This window comes from Ochlerotatus camptorhynchus, unplaced genomic scaffold (assembly GCF_037179485.1).
Source record: "Ochlerotatus camptorhynchus isolate MF236.1 unplaced genomic scaffold, CSIRO-AGI_Acam_v1.1 ptg000539l, whole genome shotgun sequence".
In the NCBI taxonomy this organism is placed as follows: domain Eukaryota; kingdom Metazoa; phylum Arthropoda; class Insecta; order Diptera; family Culicidae; genus Ochlerotatus; species Ochlerotatus camptorhynchus.
In genome coordinates this window covers 1,708,822-1,726,034 of record NW_027041022.1, presented here as the reverse complement: position 1 = coordinate 1,726,034, position 17,213 = coordinate 1,708,822, and the positions used below count along the sequence as shown (strand labels likewise).

The 17,213-nt window shown below is 37.0% G+C and overlaps 1 protein-coding gene across 1 annotated transcript in view; it reads right to left on the bottom strand.

Annotated features, from left to right (window-relative positions):
• The window catches only part of LOC135713158 (uncharacterized), a 459,682-nt gene that overhangs the window by 242,099 nt on the left and 200,370 nt on the right, over positions 1-17,213 (bottom strand). The window contains exon 3 of the mRNA XM_065236272.1: positions 141-346. Coding sequence (XP_065092344.1) covers positions 141-165 — 25 coding nt within the window. The 5' untranslated portion in view covers positions 166-346. The remainder of the gene's footprint in view (positions 1-140; positions 347-17,213) is intronic.

The following is a 17,213-nucleotide window of genomic DNA, read 5'->3' as shown; positions in this document are numbered from 1 at the left end:
TGAAGCTTCCTTTAACCGGTTTCAGTAACTCTACACACACAGGAAATGGCTCATGGTTACAGTGTATGCTACCACGATGAAGCCAGTAGCTTGTCAAGAAGTAGGAGTCCTTGTTGGAATGAAAACACAGGAAAACTTACCTCCGGATCGCAATGTGGCAGCCATTGTTATTGCGTTTTGTGTTGAAAAGTAACTGGAGCTTATTGCTTCGCTGCTATCCGGAACCTTTTCTTTTCCTACAACGTATTTATATGTACTTTGAAGACTTCTTCAAAGTTGTACACAAAGTATCGAGTTGAACAATGACGATGATGGCTTTCCAGTGCGTCGAGTGGAGGGGGGAAACCTGCAGGAGAGTGAAAAGAAAGAAGGAGAGCATAAGTTTGTGACATTGAAGGTAAGGTTAGAAAATTGGCGTTTGATGTTGATGCGAATTTGAAGACTTTAACATTGATGTGTGAACCCGAATAAAGTGTCTTCTTCTTCTTCTTCTTCTTTGTATATAAAGCTTAAGAACAAACCGTGTTTGATCAGTTTCAAACAAAACAACATAAAAACAACTCATAAATCAGCACTACGAGCACCCATCCAGGCGACAGTCATTAATTTCCCACTGTCTACCGGAAAACAGCGGAAGCAATCTATTGGTTGCTCATTTCCCGCTTCTTGTTCCATCGTCGTCCCGCATTTTTTTTTTTTGCTTTCGCTTGTCGTCAATATTCCTCTGCTTGATCCAACAGAAACAATTCATTTTTCATCACCATCACCGAGGATGGCCACCTTGGGAATTAATATTCTGCCATCGTCATCATCGGTCTCTGGTAGCGTTTGGTGCATCGAAAAAAAAAATCACTTTCCCCTCGGATCCCACACCCCAACAACAACCTGAAGACCCGGAAATGATTGCAGATAGTGGGGGGAATAAATTAAGAACGAGCGCTGAAAGTTTTCCAATGAATAGCGATGGAAGTTTGCCCCAGCTATCTCTCAGAACGTATTTTTCAAGTTTTATTCCGATTTCAACTGGGGAAGGGAGAAAAGCTGCGAAACATTTTTCGAAAGAGAGCAAATAATGTTAATTGGTTTTCCGATGTTTCGAAGTAATTTCTTGTATTCTTCTTCCTGCTCAGCTCACAAAGTCCCGTCCTATCGAGCGTGTCCCGTGTCGTGTAGGTGCCAATCTCCGGAGCATATCTACCTCAGCGGGTCGCTTTCACCTCAGACGAGAAGGAAAATCCGTACGGTCAGCTGGGCAATTAATTTGCGTTTAGTGGGGGAATTTCCGGCCGTTTGGTGCTGAGCCGAGTTGATCCTAATCGCGATTGAAGAGCAGACAAAATTTCTTCACTAAACTTAAGCTTTGAGGATTTGAGGTTATTTCAAGTCAAATTAGTAGGACATTAATAGCGTCGCAAAGAAAAGATCTTCATGGTGAAAGGGGAAAGAGTGTGGGCGCCACCTTTCAAATTGTTTATTATAGACGTTTCAAAGCAGAAGAAGAAGATTTGAATTAATTGTTTGGGGTGTATTACCTATTCCAATACCAGAGAAACAATTTCCATTACCGTAACCCTCTGCTGCTCAATTTATTGTTTCGGTCTTTGAGATAATTTTGCATACTTTTTTTTCGAATAATTTCCAAGCAAATATGAAACGATGCTGTAAATTATAACGATCTAGATCCATTTAGCTTTCCTATAGCAAAATAAAAAAAGAATATATTTTTTTAAATTTTCTCACGATTGGTTGCAGGATACATTTTCAATAAAACTTGACCAGAATTGAGGTCTACATTGACTAAAACATAGTATAGAGTATTACGGATAACTCCTAGAAGGAAGGTATTGTGTAAAGAGAGAGATCCCTAGATGCGATCTTGAAACGTATACAATAAATTAAAGATGGTCATTGGACCAGAAGGTTGCAAGAAGCGATGTTATAACTCGTGAGAGATCTCTCTGAATGAACGCTCATGAATCACAAAATTGCTGATGCAGTATCTGAATGCAAAATTGTCAGGTTTCATGTGTCAAGCATATACATCACCACCTCTTCTTGTATCCTAAAATTACAAAATATCATTATAGCCCAGTAATGCTGGTAGATCACTTTTTCGTTATGCGTTACTGGTATAAGATCTACCACCAAAGCCTGCTCCTAACTACTTCAAACTAGGGGAATAGGATTTTTTTTTTCAATCAAAGGAATACATCTTAGCCCTTGTTATTGTTTATGCCTTGCTAATTAGTGACAAAATTCGGGTTTTTCACCGATATTGAACCTTGCAATGGGCGATCTTGAATCGAAACACAAAATATCGATTCTTTTGGTACGATTGATCGATTTTTTGAATCGATCTCAAACACGACAAAAATCGACTGGATCGATCCATTTAATTCAATTTTTGTTTCGATCCAAAACACTACAAGGGACAGCCCTATGAGGTTGTACGCAATGGTAACGTAGGACTATGTGGTCTCATATAATAAATGTTATTTTTTAACTGCAGCAAGAGCTTGTGTTTTGTGTAGGAATAGGAATTTGAGCGGGCCTCTCTCTGCTTATACTCTTTAGTATGACGCGCTTGGCATATATGGCCCACATCTACTCACAAAGAGCTACTGATTCCGATCAATAGCGGTGCGACTTCTTTCTCCTTCTATGGATGCTCATGTTGGCTGAAGCTTGCTGCTTGAAGGAAGCCTTTCGTTGTGTACAGGAGAACACAAAGTGACATGTTGAAAAATTCTAAAGTCTTAATTTTAACAGGTTCGTAGAAAAAAATCCTTTCGATTGGCGTATTAAGAATTAAAATCCATTATCTCTGGACAGAATCAAACCAATTTCATGCCACAACCGACTTTTGTTTTTGAAATTGAACCCGCAATGTTGTCTAAACAATTATTTCTCTAGATGATTTTTAGAAATTCAAGGCACGCCCATGCAAACCAACATTACCGTCGGGTAAAGGAAGTCTTGCCCTACCTGATGGTGTTGTTGATTTGCGTGGGCGAGCCTTGGCTTTTAAGACATCATCATAATTCCAGCTCTTTCTTGATATGGGAACTGACATCCAATTAATGTTGACAAATGTCCAAAAAATACTCTTTTACAAATGTATGGTGTTCCTGAAAAGGACCGTTTTGTCGTGATGGTTGAGTAATGCTGAGATATTAGGGTGTTTAACACAGATGAAGCTGGTGAGCTGGCATAGATGGCCCACAGCGACTCACGAAGATCTACTGATTCCGATCAATAGCGGTGCGGCTTCTTCCTCCTTCTATGGATGCTCATGTGGGATGCAGCTTTCGTTGTGTACTGGAGAACAGTGTTCAACGCTACGCGCCAAAAGCACTGCTGCTGTCGCTGCTGCTGATGCCAATTTCAATAGTGACATTTTGAAAAATGAGAAAATTCTTAATTCGCATATGTTAATGCGTATAAATATTTCTGATCGATTGGTGATAAAATTATTGAAATTTGTCCAGGGACAGCTCAGTTATTAACGTTCACAATATTTCATAATTTTGTTATATATTCCATTTTCGGTTTTCACAAAGTGTACCCCATATAGAAATCACAGACGTAGTCCTACGTCAAATATGAAATAAGTGTTACCAACGGTAACACAATGGAACTCAGTGCTCCATTGTTTTGACTTTATAATATGTCTCTGGAATCCGTAGCCTTCCCAAAAATTTGAAAAAGCTCATTTCTAGAGCTTATTTTTAAATCTGACCGAAAATCTGATGTACCTACTTACCGTGAAATAACCAGCATTTTTTGCATTCCTAATATTTTCGAAGCAATTGTCAACGAAAAAATATTTCATCAAACCAAAAATAGAATTACTTACATTTAGGCAATTGTAAATGAAAAATTATTTCTTCAAACCAAAAATAGAATTACTGACGTGCAACACGAGGCCTCATAGCCTAGTCAGTAAAGGCACGGTATTACCAAGCCGGAGGCGGCGGGTTCGATTCCCGGTCCGGTCGAGAGAATCTTTTTAAGTACTTTCCGTACTTAACTACTTTAAAACTCGAACCATCTAATCGTTTTGTTTCATATGTTAATCTTTCGCATTTTTTAATCGTTCATTTCGTACCAATGAAACGAATATTAAAACCTGTTAAATCACTTACCTAATCAAGCATGCTGAGCAAATGAAATCAAAACAGTCATTTACTACATTCTCATCATGTATGTATTTATGTTACACTCACAACTTTTACTACACAATTTATTTTTAAACGATATCAATCATCACACTAAAAATCATAGTCATTTAAGTGAAATGTCATAAAAAGATAGCTTATGAAACGTAATATCAACATTAGACGGAACTAGGCGTTAATCTGCACCAACTTTCCTATGACCCATTATATTTGAAACATTTTTGTGCATTTTGAAAAATGATTTGATTCAAAAAGATCGACTCAAAATGATTGATTGAATTGATGAATCGATAATCTTCAAAAAAAAAAATCGATTCACCAAGATCGCCCAATGCTAATTGAACCACGGAAAAATAAGTTATTTTTCATCCATGTGATTCCTAATATTTTATTCGTTGTTCTCTAGTTTGAAGTTGTTAAGACTAGGATTCTGATGCGAGGTCAATATCGGTGTCATTGCTGGATTTGGTTGTTAAGAAATCTGATTTTAACTGACGTGGCGTGCCTTTGGAGGGTGTTTCAATTCTTCGAAGGGTATAAAAGCAGAATCTATCATTTAAAATTTGTTCCACTGCCAGTTTTCTAAAATTCTAGATGAGGGCTTCCATTTATAAATAATTTGTGATGGGTATTTACATCGATATGAGTATTTTTCAACAAGGACGGCGTGCAGAGGCCGTTAATGTTTGTTAGATACATTTTTATTAACTCAAAATGGCTGCTGAAGTCTAAGATGGGGAATATGGATTTTTTTTTTAAATTTTGGAATCCTAAATGACATCCTTCCGGCTCTAAAAAAAACTGTTTAAAAAAACCCCTACAGTAAGATTATTTTTGGAACTGGGATGAGGTTGTGAGGTCAGAAATCGTTGTATGACTCCATTTTAAAATCCAATATAGTGGTTCTAGCAAAAATGGATAAGATTTAAGCTTTGGACGTGATCAGATAATAATTGTTTCAATCATTTAAACTTGTGGTAGACTGAGGATTAAAAATGAATGTGTTGATTTTGTTCTTAGGATTGGTTTGAAATGATTGAATAAATAATCGAGTTATAAACAGTTTTTTCATCGGAAATCTAACCTTTCTCAAGGACAATAATTGTCGTTGTCGTTGGGACTGAAAAATAATAACAGCAGCTGGAGTACGAGCTTGATCGTAATTATTATTTTCGCAAATTGGATTATATCTTAATATGAGATAATGCGTATTGAAATTCGGATGGAGAAACGAGTAGGCAAAAAAAATAATATTCGAGTTTTACGAAAGACGTGTCGATCGGAGATCCATATCGAATCCTTCTCAAGAGCAATTGATTTTGTCGTCGGTGAGGTCACCGTCAGGATTGCAATGGAATAACAGCAAGTTGAACTGGAGTTTGATCGTATTTTTTTGTGATAAAGAGCTCGGTGTCCTTGTGGTGACCAATTTTCCTTACTGATCAGTAAATCATGGGTTCAATCGCAAGCTCCTTCACATTATAGAGTTATACCTTAAATCAGTTTTTTTTTCGTTAAGATGAGATAAAGCATATTGAAATTCGGTTAGAGGAACGAGTACGTCAAAGAAATAATAATCGAGTTTAAGAAAGCCTTAACGTGAAACTTCAAAGGCACAAATGTCAGCTTCCACAAAACATACAAATTTGAAATTGCTTCTCTCTGTTTGTAGTAGCACAGCAAACAAGGAGTAGCAATTTTAAATTTATATGTTTTGTGGAAGCTGACATTCGTGCCTTTAAAGTTTCACGTTAAGGCTTCCTTAGAGTATCACCTTAAGGAAAGACGTGTTGATTGGAAATCTATAACAAATCCTTGTCATGAGTAATTGTTATCGTCGTCGGTTGGGTCACCGCCGGGACCGAAATCTAGTACCAACCAGTTGAACGAAAATTGATAGTGATGTTTATGTGATATAAGGAGCTCAGTGGTGATCTATTTTGCTTACTGAGCAGAAGACCGTGGGCTCAAACTCAAGCTCCCTCGCGCTATTTAATCGTTAGGACATCAATTCAGCATATCGTTTACCAAAACGAATCCTGATGCAATCCCAACCCTTCCACTCAAAATCTCACAGATTTATCGTGAAACTGCAGAGGTGTTTCCTGTTTTCATTAAAGCGAGTATTACGTCAACATATTCCTACCCATTCCTTTCATGACCAGCATTCGGACGTGGTCGGCGCTAGTATTTCCTAGGTTTAAACTCACCATTATTTACACATTGATGATGATTGCTAATCCCAAGCAACGTCTATTGGTTCTCTGTGTAGTTACAGTTGATCTGGCAATAACGGATTTGCATCCGTGGGCGGTCAATAATGCTCATGATTATGCTTACAAGTACAAAATATCATTATAGCATCGAATGATTCCATATTTCAGAAATACATTGTTTAAAGCGAAGCGAGTGGCAGCAAACCTGTTCATATGGATGAGTTTACAGAATAAATGACATTGTGGCCCTACCACCTCAGTTATGTAAAGGAGCTTGGGATAGAACCAACAATCTTTGCGCAGTAAGCTAAGAAAGTTGACACTAGACCACCAAACCCCCTACGATGACGCAAGCCAGAGTGATAACGATACCGTGTTCTACAAATACTTGTTGGATTGTATCCCAAATGCCGAGTTAAATTTAACTCGTGGTTAAAAGTGACATTTCGAAAGTTACTTTCAATGTTCGAAAATCCCCTTATTTTCCTTCGATCGGGTTTCAAACAGAACTCAGCCACGGCTGTCAAAATTTAACTTCTAATCGGTCAGAAATAACCACGCCCGGATAACAGAGTCTCGCGTAACATTTGAAAATGGTCTATCCTCGTTGATCGATTCTCTTCATCGTCTTGCTCTTTGGTTTACCTCGGCAACATAAACGAATTTCTCGCTAAGCTCGCAGCACAGTTCGACAGATGATGTTAGCTTGTGCTTGAAACAACACACTGAATGAGAATTTCATTTGCAGTTGAGTTATTCGCGAAAGAGAAAACCGATTAAGAGAATCGATCAACAATGATAGGCCTTTTTCTCGTGTTGCGCGAGAGTTATTCGATACACGCTCGTTCAATTGTACTCAAAAGTGAGTAGCATTCGACTCATTTTCGTTAAAAGTGGAACTACCCTAAAAGTGAGTAATCTCATGTTTACTCACTTTTAAGTAATGAATGAATCTGTCCAAATCTGAGTAGCATTTACTCAGTTCTGTTTTTTTTTTGGAAAATAAGTGGAACTGAGTAAATGCTATTCAGCTTCGTATTTACTTATTCTTTCAGAGTTTTATTTTATGCTGATAGGATTAAGATGATAATCATCGAAATTATAAACATATTCTATTTATTCATCGTTTAAAACATAAAGATTAACGCAATTATCACAATAAATTATTAAATTTTTCACATCTAAGTTTGACTATCTGTGATAGTTTACTGGGGCAGCATCAGTTCCATTACTGTAGATGGAGCTTCTTTTAGATTTCAGAATCTTCCGTCATCTTTCGGTTACCGATGTTGATCATTTGAACGCTATCGTTTTAGGATTTCTGATCCAGAAATGTTGAAATTTTTTTTTGCTATCAGATAAATCAATACTCTCTGGGAGCAGTATTGCTTGCTTTTTAACTCCACTTCACCGTCTATTCCGTATGTCTCTCTCCAGTGGTATATTTCCATCCTCCTGGAAATGTGCACACATGTTTCCTGTCCACAAAAAGGGAAGCAAACGAGCCGTGGATAACTATCGTGGAATTACATCGCTGAGTGCTGTTTCGAAACTATTCGAGCTTGTTATTATGAAACCGTTGCTCTCTCACAGCAAGCAGTATCTGAGTGCTGATCAGCACGGATTTACTGGCGGTCGCTCTACAACCACCAATCTGCTATGCCTCACATCCTACATTACCGATAGTATGACTGAACGGGTACAGACGGACGTTATATATACCGATCTATCCGCGGCATTCGATAAGTTGAATCATGACATTGCGATTGCTAAACTCGACAGGCTTGGGGTGAACGGTAATCTCTTGAGTTGGTTCCGTTCGTATCTTACTGGTCGCCAACTTATGGTTGCTATAGGAGATTGCAGATCAGCTAGCTTCTTCGCCACATCAGGTGTACCTCAATGAAGCCATCTGGGACCGTTGATTTTTCTACTCTACTTCAACGACGTGAACCTGGTTATCGAAGGACCTCGATTAGCATATGCAGACGACCTCAAAATATTTTTACGAATTTGCTCGATAGCTGACTGCCACAATCTTCAACATCAGCTTAATGTCTTCGCCAGTTGGTGTACTTTAAATCGAATGGTAGTGAACCCAGCAAAGTGCTCTGCCATAACGTTCTCACGAAAAAAGCAACCGATTGTATTCAGCTATGACCTGCTTGGAACGACACTCGAACGCGTGAATCAGGTGAAAGACCTGGGTGTCCCCGGTTCATGAGTTGATGGGTCGATAGGTAGGGTCCAGGTGTGGGAGCTGCCTTCCTGGCACGTCGGTAGCATTGGTGCTCAGCACGGAAAACAAGATCGACGGAAAAAAACAAACCAAAGGGAATAAATAAGTCGTCTAGGACTTTAGGATTCATGTTCAGGATAGCTAAGAATTTCACTGATGTCTACTGCTTAAAATCTTTTTACTGCTCCGTCGTACACGATCGACGCTTGAGTATTGTTCTGCGGTTTGGAACCCGAATTACAACAATGGTGCCGAGAGAATCGAATCTGTTCAACGTCGCTTTCTTCGTTTTGCGCTTCGTAGACTGCCCTGGAGAGATCAGCTTCGGCTGCCCAGCTACGAGAGTCGCTGCCAACTGATAAACCTTGAACCTCTCCGGATTAGAAGGGACACCAGCAGAGCTTTGATTATCGCTGACACTCTACAGGGACGAATAGATTGTGAGGCTATCCTGGGGCAAATTGACCTAAACGTGCAACCCCGACCACTCCGTAACAGCCTCATGCTGTGACTGCCACTGCGTCGCACGAACTACGGGGCATATGGTGCGATTTGCGGACTACAGCGTGTGTTCAACAGAGTCGCATCTGTATTCGACTTTCACCAAAAATAAAACTACTTACGATAGTATGTGGAACTCTGATTCAGTAAACCTGTTTCGAAGGAACGAAGAATGTTTCCAACGGATGCTTTGAGCTGCTGATTGCAAAAATTCCACGGACATTGTTCATGAAAATTATAACTTGGGTAAATACGGTTCTCAGATGTTTGTGACATTTGATCTTACTCATAAATGAGCAAAGTTTAATTTTTAATTAATTAGAGTAAATGTTACCCACTTTTCTAAATTGATGTTACTCAGTTTTTGACATTTAGCATACAAATACGAAACTGAGTAAGAGTTACTCGATGTTGAGTAAAATTGCAGAAGCGTGTAACTTTCCATCTGTCTCTTTTAACCACGAGTTGAATTTAGCTCGCCAATTTGGACACAGTCTTGGAAGTAAAATAAGGGACCGTCCATAAATAGTGTGACCAATAATATGACATTGATATTAATTTAATTGTGAAACAATAAATTTGATTCTATTTATATCATAACAACGATTGGGACATCGATTCCCCCCACTTACGACATAATCAGCCCCCCGGCTTAAAAGCTTACTGATTTTAAACAAGTAATGATCGTTTGTTCATGCTTTTTGTAATGGCATCACATAGCGTCCTTATCTCATAAAACGTAGCATCTCAATCTTAAGAAAATTCTCAGAGTTAGGTAATCCTATGAATTTTGTTATTAGGTTTTTATTTAGATTTTAAATTATAAGTTAAATCGCAGTCAAAGGAACCAAAATTAAATTCTAAGTGTTTGAATTTTATAATTTTATAAAGTTCTGGTAAAGTGCACACAGAATAAATTTCATACATTCAGGATTTAGGAAAATGTTCAAGATATATGTCGATGCACAATTTTTTAACATTCTGAATATTAATATAGTTTTGAGATTCCACACCCATATGATTTCATGATTTTGAAACTAAAAACAAAATTATCTCTGATTCAGGCATAAATAAATAAAATCGAAATCATAAATTCTTCAACGATAAATATTAATAAGAGCCAACGAAATTAAATTAATCTGTCCGACCGCGAGTAATCGGTCCAATTCCATTAACTCTAGATTTAAGTAAGAACATTAGCTATGTAAAACGCTAATGAAAAATTGGCTCTGTAAAGTTTATTCGATTGATCCTGTACAAATAAATTAAAAAAAAAAAAATAAATCAATTCTCATAATTCTAAGACTTAGATAAAATTGAGATCCTCCATAGACAGTAATTTCAGAAAAGTTCTAGTGCAGGAATATTAAAAAAAAAATGAAATAAAAATTACTATATTTAAAATATGTTTAACTTAATCAAAAGTTTCATAAAAACTCCACAAAATAAATATTATTGAGAAAAAAATTCGAAGAAACTTTGTTCAAAATTAATTTTAGGTGTTAAAAAAGGTTTTGATATCATAGCTTTGAATCTCCTGGACTTCAAAATTCGTAATTCAAGATCTTGGGAAACTTACCTAGATTCTTAGACTTACAGCATTTTTTTAGGGGAAAATTCTTAGCGATTAGAAAGTAAAAAATAAATAAAATGTAAAAATCTCGAAAAATCTAGTCGTTTGACAAAATTTGTGAAAAATAAGGTTGTACTTTCATTTTATAAGGTTTAAAAGATACCAGATATCGAATGTCATTTGAATTAGATTCAATTAGCTGGAACACTTTTGAATACTTCCTGAACAATTTACAGTCTTCATAGAATATTTGAATCTTTAAGCAGAATGGAGATCCTCAGAACGTGATCAACCTGAAATCTTGGAAAAAAAATAACAGAGAGCTTTACTAATATCTTCGTCTATATGGAGAGCTTTTGAATGTAGCAAAGATGGCTCGAAGAATATCCTGTAACTTATACAACGTTTCCTGAACATCTAGTTTTTCAAAATTTCCTCAACTTCTACGAAGTTCCCTGAATTTATTCCGAATTTCATGTTGTCTTTACATTTCTCGTAATTCTACGAAGATCTCTGAAAATATTTGCACTTCTGGAAAGACACCTATCATCTACAAATATTTTTGAACACCTGGTAAGTTCCTTGAAATTTAACAAAGTTCCCATAACCTCCAAGAAGTTCATGGGGCTTTTTGAAATAAGCACTGCAACGAAGCTCCCTAAACTGAAGCGAGGATCCCTGAAGTTCATAGAAGTTTATTGAACTATTTTTAGATGTTCTACAAAATTCCCTGAACTTTTTCAAAATTCCTTCTACAACGTTTGCTGCACTTCTACGTTTCTCGTAAAGTTCCACGATCGAAATTTCTTGAATTTTTACATAATTTCCACAACTATTCCATGTCAATGAGGATTCAAAAATGTGCCCTAAAATTAAATAGTCATTCCCGAAAGCCCTCTGATTATTTGAGGTTCAATTTTATTTATTTATTTATTTCGTCAAGCAAACGTAGACTAGTACATATTAGAATACAGTTTTGTTTTCTTAAATTTATTTATTTATTTCGTCAAGTTTGGGCAAAAGGTTAAAAGTATAATTTTTTCTTCAATAAAAATTAAGCAGGGTCAGCTTTCCTATTTTATATGAGTTATAATCCCTTATGGAGTAAAAATATTGTTTTAGTTTATGCCGAGACATTGTAAAGTCAATGGTTTCGCAGTATTGATTGTAAGAGGCCATCATGCGGTTTAATGGCCCATATTTTGCATAATTTGTACGATGATGTTTTATGGCAAATAAATTTCGATTTCGGAGTTGCCGAGTAGGTGCATGGAAATTTAATTTTGATAAAAGTTCTGTGGAGTCAATGCGTTGCGAAACGATATCGTTTACAAATGAAACCATTGCATATTCACGACGCTCTTTTAATGTTTGTATGTTTATAAGCATGCAGCGTGCTTCATATGATGGAAGAGGAAATGATGTCCAACCTAATTTACGAAGAGCGTATAATAGAAATTGTTTTTGTACGGATTCTAATCTTTCTTCGTGCGTGATTGAAAAAGGAGACCATACAATGCTGCAATATTCCAGTATTGACCTCACAGTGGCGATATATAGTGTTTTAATTGTATATGGGTCCTAAAAGTTATAGCAAAAGCGCTTGATAAAGCCTAGCATTTTATTTGCCCTGTGAATAATTGTGTTGTAATGGTCTATGAAAGTTAGTTTAGAGTCTAAGATAATTCCTAAATCCCTAACTCTTTCACATTTTTCTACTTTTTGATTTCCTATTGTAATTGAAATACTTGAAGTTGTTCTTTTCCTGCTAAATGATATTAAGTTGCATTTTTTTACATTCAATTCTAGTAGACTTTTTTGCACTATATGTAGAATATGTGTATTTCATCCCGGAATATATTGATATCTTGTTCATTTCTTATTTCCAAAAAGAGCTTCATATCGTCGTCATAAATAAGCACTTTAAGTTTTTTTGCGAATGATAGAAATGTCGTTAACGTATACAATAAGAAGAAGATGTCCTAAATGAGAGCCTTAGGGGACGCTTGAAGTGACTTGAATTGGACTCGATTTCTTTCCGTTGAATTTAGTTATTTGTTGGCGGTTAGTTAAATATGATTCAAGCCATTTTAGGATCCCTGACTCAATTCCAATTTTTTGTTATTTAAAAAGTAGCATTGGTATGTCTATGCGGTCAAATGCCTTGCTAAAGTCTGTATAGAGAGATTCTACGTGGTTTCCATTATCCATTGCATTCAATTAATAGTGTATAAATTCAAGTAAATTTGTCGAGGTCGAGCGACCCTTGAAAAATTCTATTTTTGATTTGGAGAAATAATTTTTCGTTGACAATTACCTCGAAAAGTTTAGGAATGCAAGAGATAATGGCTATACCACGATAATTACGTACGTCCGATTTTCGGCCAGATTTAAAGATAGGCACTAGGAATGAGCTTTTCCAAGTTTTCGGGAAGGTTCCAGATTCCAGGGACATATTAAAAATCCAGAACAATGGAGCAGTGAGTTCCATTGCTAGACATTTAATAAAAACTGGAGGAGTTCCGTCAGGTCCAGGACCTTTTGAGGCGACTAAATTTTTTAAAGCCTGCAAAATATCCTGCACTTGAAGTTGATTGAGGCCAATGTCCCTTGAAAATTCTGGAAAAAACGGCGGTCGCGATCTTCTTCAGAAAATGTCGTATAGATTTCTTGAAAAAATTTTGCAAATAGATTGCAGTTTTTTTCCGAGCTATCACCGACATTTTCGTCAAGTTGCATTATTGAAGGAAAATTGTCAGATTTTAATTTGGTTTTTACGTAATTAAAGAAGTTCTTTGGACAGGACTTTATTTCATGTTCTGTTTTTGCTTTATATTCTTCAAATGCAGTACTGATAGCTTAATTCAGTTGATCGCATATATCCAAATAAATTAATAAATTATTACTACTATTGTGTTTTTTATAAATTTTATGAGCTTTTTGCTTCCGATTTTTCAAGTTTTTTATTTGTCTGTTATACCAGACTGGATTTTGTGTGTTTCTGTTGCGTCTTTTTTTCTTCAAAGAAATTTCTTCCGAAATTAATTCTGTAAAAAAATTGTAGAACACGTCTATACCAATTTCGACATTTCCTACATTCCTTAAAATTAATTGCCAATTGACACTTTTATTTTTTCGTAGTCTGCTAATTTATATTCAAAGACTTCTTCGTATTCGCAGTCGTTGGGTCTTTGGTTTTCATGCACAAATAAAGAATATTCAATTGCTGTGTGAAACGCTTAATTTTTCCACAGTGGATTTAGTGATTCGGTCACACAGAAATCTTCATAAATATTCGTTAGTAAAAAGTCCAAATAGCAATTTTGTTGGTTTTTGATGTGGTTAATTTGGTTCAGTCCTAAATTAGCAGTTTTGTCAAAAATGAACTGCAATGTTTCATTATCCCCAACGACTGGGAGTAAGATACATTCATTTTCAGAGTCCAGAATGAAGTCAGCATGGCGTTGATTAAAGTCTCCATAGATGTGAACTTTAACCTCAGGAGGAAGGTCAGATAGAATTTGTTCAGCACTTTGGAAGAAGGCTTCATAAGTGCTTTTATGAGCATGGTCTAGTGGAAAATACACTGAGGCGAACACGTGCGTTTCACCGGCTATGTGTGATTTCACCCAAATATGCTCAAATTCTGTAAATTTTGGTGTAATGATGAGTTCTGAGTTAAAATTGGTCGAAAGAGCTATAAGGACTCCACCGCCTGTCTTCTTCTGAGTTGCATGAAAATTTCTGTCGTCTCTGAATACATTAAAGGCATTTCCAAAGATTTCTTCACTTTTCACGCTTTCGTCCCAAATTGTTTCAGTTGCCAGAATGACCGAGAAGGATGAGCATAATAAATTTTGATAGATTTCCTTCATTTTAGCTGGGCTTTTCATGCAATTAAAATTTTGACAGTAAATCAAAATTTCAGTCGCATCCTGTTTATGTGAAGAAATTGTTGGAAGTACGTCGGTTGATAAAATATTTTCATTATTATTATTATTTACACTTACATTTCCATTTTCTTCTGAAAGTGTCCGAAGAGTGTTGTCGTTTGGTGAGGTTTCTTCCGAAGTGTGCGTCAATGTCGAGGAAAATTTTGGGTGCTGTAGAATTTATATGCGGCTTCCCGTGTGTGCTGCAGTCGTTGTGTGCGTTCACTAGATAAGAACGCACGGTGTGATTCCAGGTCTGCCAGGGCGTCAATGCGTGGGATTCCAAGTTCTTCGTGGACGTCCAGAAAAATTTCGCGCAAAAGTTGTGTGTCCGTTGGTAATCCTTCGGCTGCTAGCATTAAAGTTGAACTTGTTTTCGTTATTCCGCGGACACATACTGAAGGCGGTTGGTTATGCAGGAAAGACAGATAGGTTCACACAGTATCCATGATTTTAGGGTCCCGCAGGCGTGCCTTCAAAAAGCGTCTGTCGCCGGCTGCAGATTGTTCCGTAAGCCTTACGACAGGCGGGCGCATAGGGTCTAGGAGTGGTGGGTCAGGTTTTTCTATGCGGTAAGGGTTAATAGTTTCCCCTTTTTGAAAATTTATAAATTTCGGTGTACTGTCTTTACTTGGTGGTCCAGAAATTAATCGCTGTTAAATAGTAACATCGAACTTGACAAGCTTGACTAAACACCGGCACCTAGATAATTCTGGAGGAGGACTGCTTCCCTTGGCACTCCCATTAGCTACAACAATGTTTTGCGGACGTAACTTTTGCATACAAATAGTGGCTGCTTCTTCTTATCCCAAAATGTATGACACTTTGTCTGCATACATTCAAATCATTTTGATTTCCAAGCCAATAATTTCGAGTGAAGGATGGTGAAAAATAAAATTGACCATGTTGACGTTTAAAAAAAAAAAAAAGAGTTCGCGATATTTCATGACGTTCACCAAGGGAAAAGTTCGTGAGTCATAGTGAGTTTTCGCGAACTTTTCCATCACTGCTTACGACACTTTTCCATCTCACGACAGCTCAGATCAACGTTGTTATTGGACTTTGTGTCGTAGTTGTATAGCTAATGGCTACTGCCTTCAGATGTTTGTTGTTTTTCCTTCTTTGAATGCCGCTTGCAGGCTTCAATTCCACGTAACATTTAAAGCCATTCCAAAGGTTAGGCACAGCTTTTTCTATGCGTTTTCAATGTTCCATGTACCTACGGGATAATCTTTTCCTGAAAACTCTTAAATAACAAGTCTGCGGTGAATGCTGGATATATGTATACCAATCACCAATTTGTTTAAATTTATATAAAATAACCAAATACTAATGTACCAAAGTAAACACCGATAATTAAAAAATGTTGAGGAAATGAAATACCTCCATCTACAAAACACACAAAGAGCAACTACATAATTAACATGACTAGCAAACAGCAGATCCAATAATCATAATATGTTTAAATGTCCCTTTTTACTCTTCATATTCAAAAGAAGGATATGAAATTAAGTTACCAAAATCCAATTCAACACTTACAATCGCTACAGAAAAGAAAACTGTTAATTCCTTTTCTATTATAAACTTACCACTTGCTGCAAGTGTTTGTCTCTTGGCAGTTAGTCTCAAAGTTTGACTGCCAAAAATAGAAGAAAAACAGAAAATTCAAAATTTCCGAGACTGACCAAAGCACAAAAGGATGCAACAAAGATAACTCAGTCTGGTGGTGCAATACCGTACGGTTTTCCCCGCTGGGAAACGTGCATTCTTATGTACATATATATAAATACAAGTACAAAGGGAAGCGAATCAGAATGGCAAAAGTTGGGCCCTGTGTGGGTTGTTTATTTTGCTGCTGCTGCTGCTGCTACTACCATGCTTCGTTACGGATCACGGACCCCCTAAAATCAGATTCTAACTTTGTTGGGTAAAGTCTTCCGCGTCTGGGTTGGGAGCCGGGCCCCGAAGAAATCCCCTTGTTGCGGTGCATAATGTAAAAGTTGTTCTCAATTCGGCAACAAGCTGCATTATTGTGTGTGGGGGTGCTGCTTCTTGAAAGTTCACCCCTGCCAACAGCATATGTTGGCTGGCGACGCTGCAGAAGGCAAGTTCTCGGTTGATCTCGAGCAATATTTTCGGTAATGTTAGAACGACTTGGTTCTTCTCTTCTACGGGAAGGTGATTTGCGATGCAATTGTGGCCCCGGAAGGTACACATTCACGTACACGTTCACGTACACCGGAAAGGCGTGCAGAGTAAATATTTGAAAGTGGTTCACAGGCAAGGAAGGTTGTCAGGAAATTAATACTAATAGCTATAACCGCTTAAGCTTATTACGTTCATTCAACATAGTTAGACACAGATTGAGAGCCATTTGGGTAGGTGTCAGATTGAAATGATAAACATTAATTGAATAACATTCGAAACGTTAACCTTCAACGTCACTCCAAATTAGAGCAGGTTGATATTATTATCAACTGAAATCGATCAATAAAATTTGCACTTTGACACGTGACAATCGAACATCATCGCAGCCAAATTTCAACTCAATCAATATTTACCAAATTGCTTCCA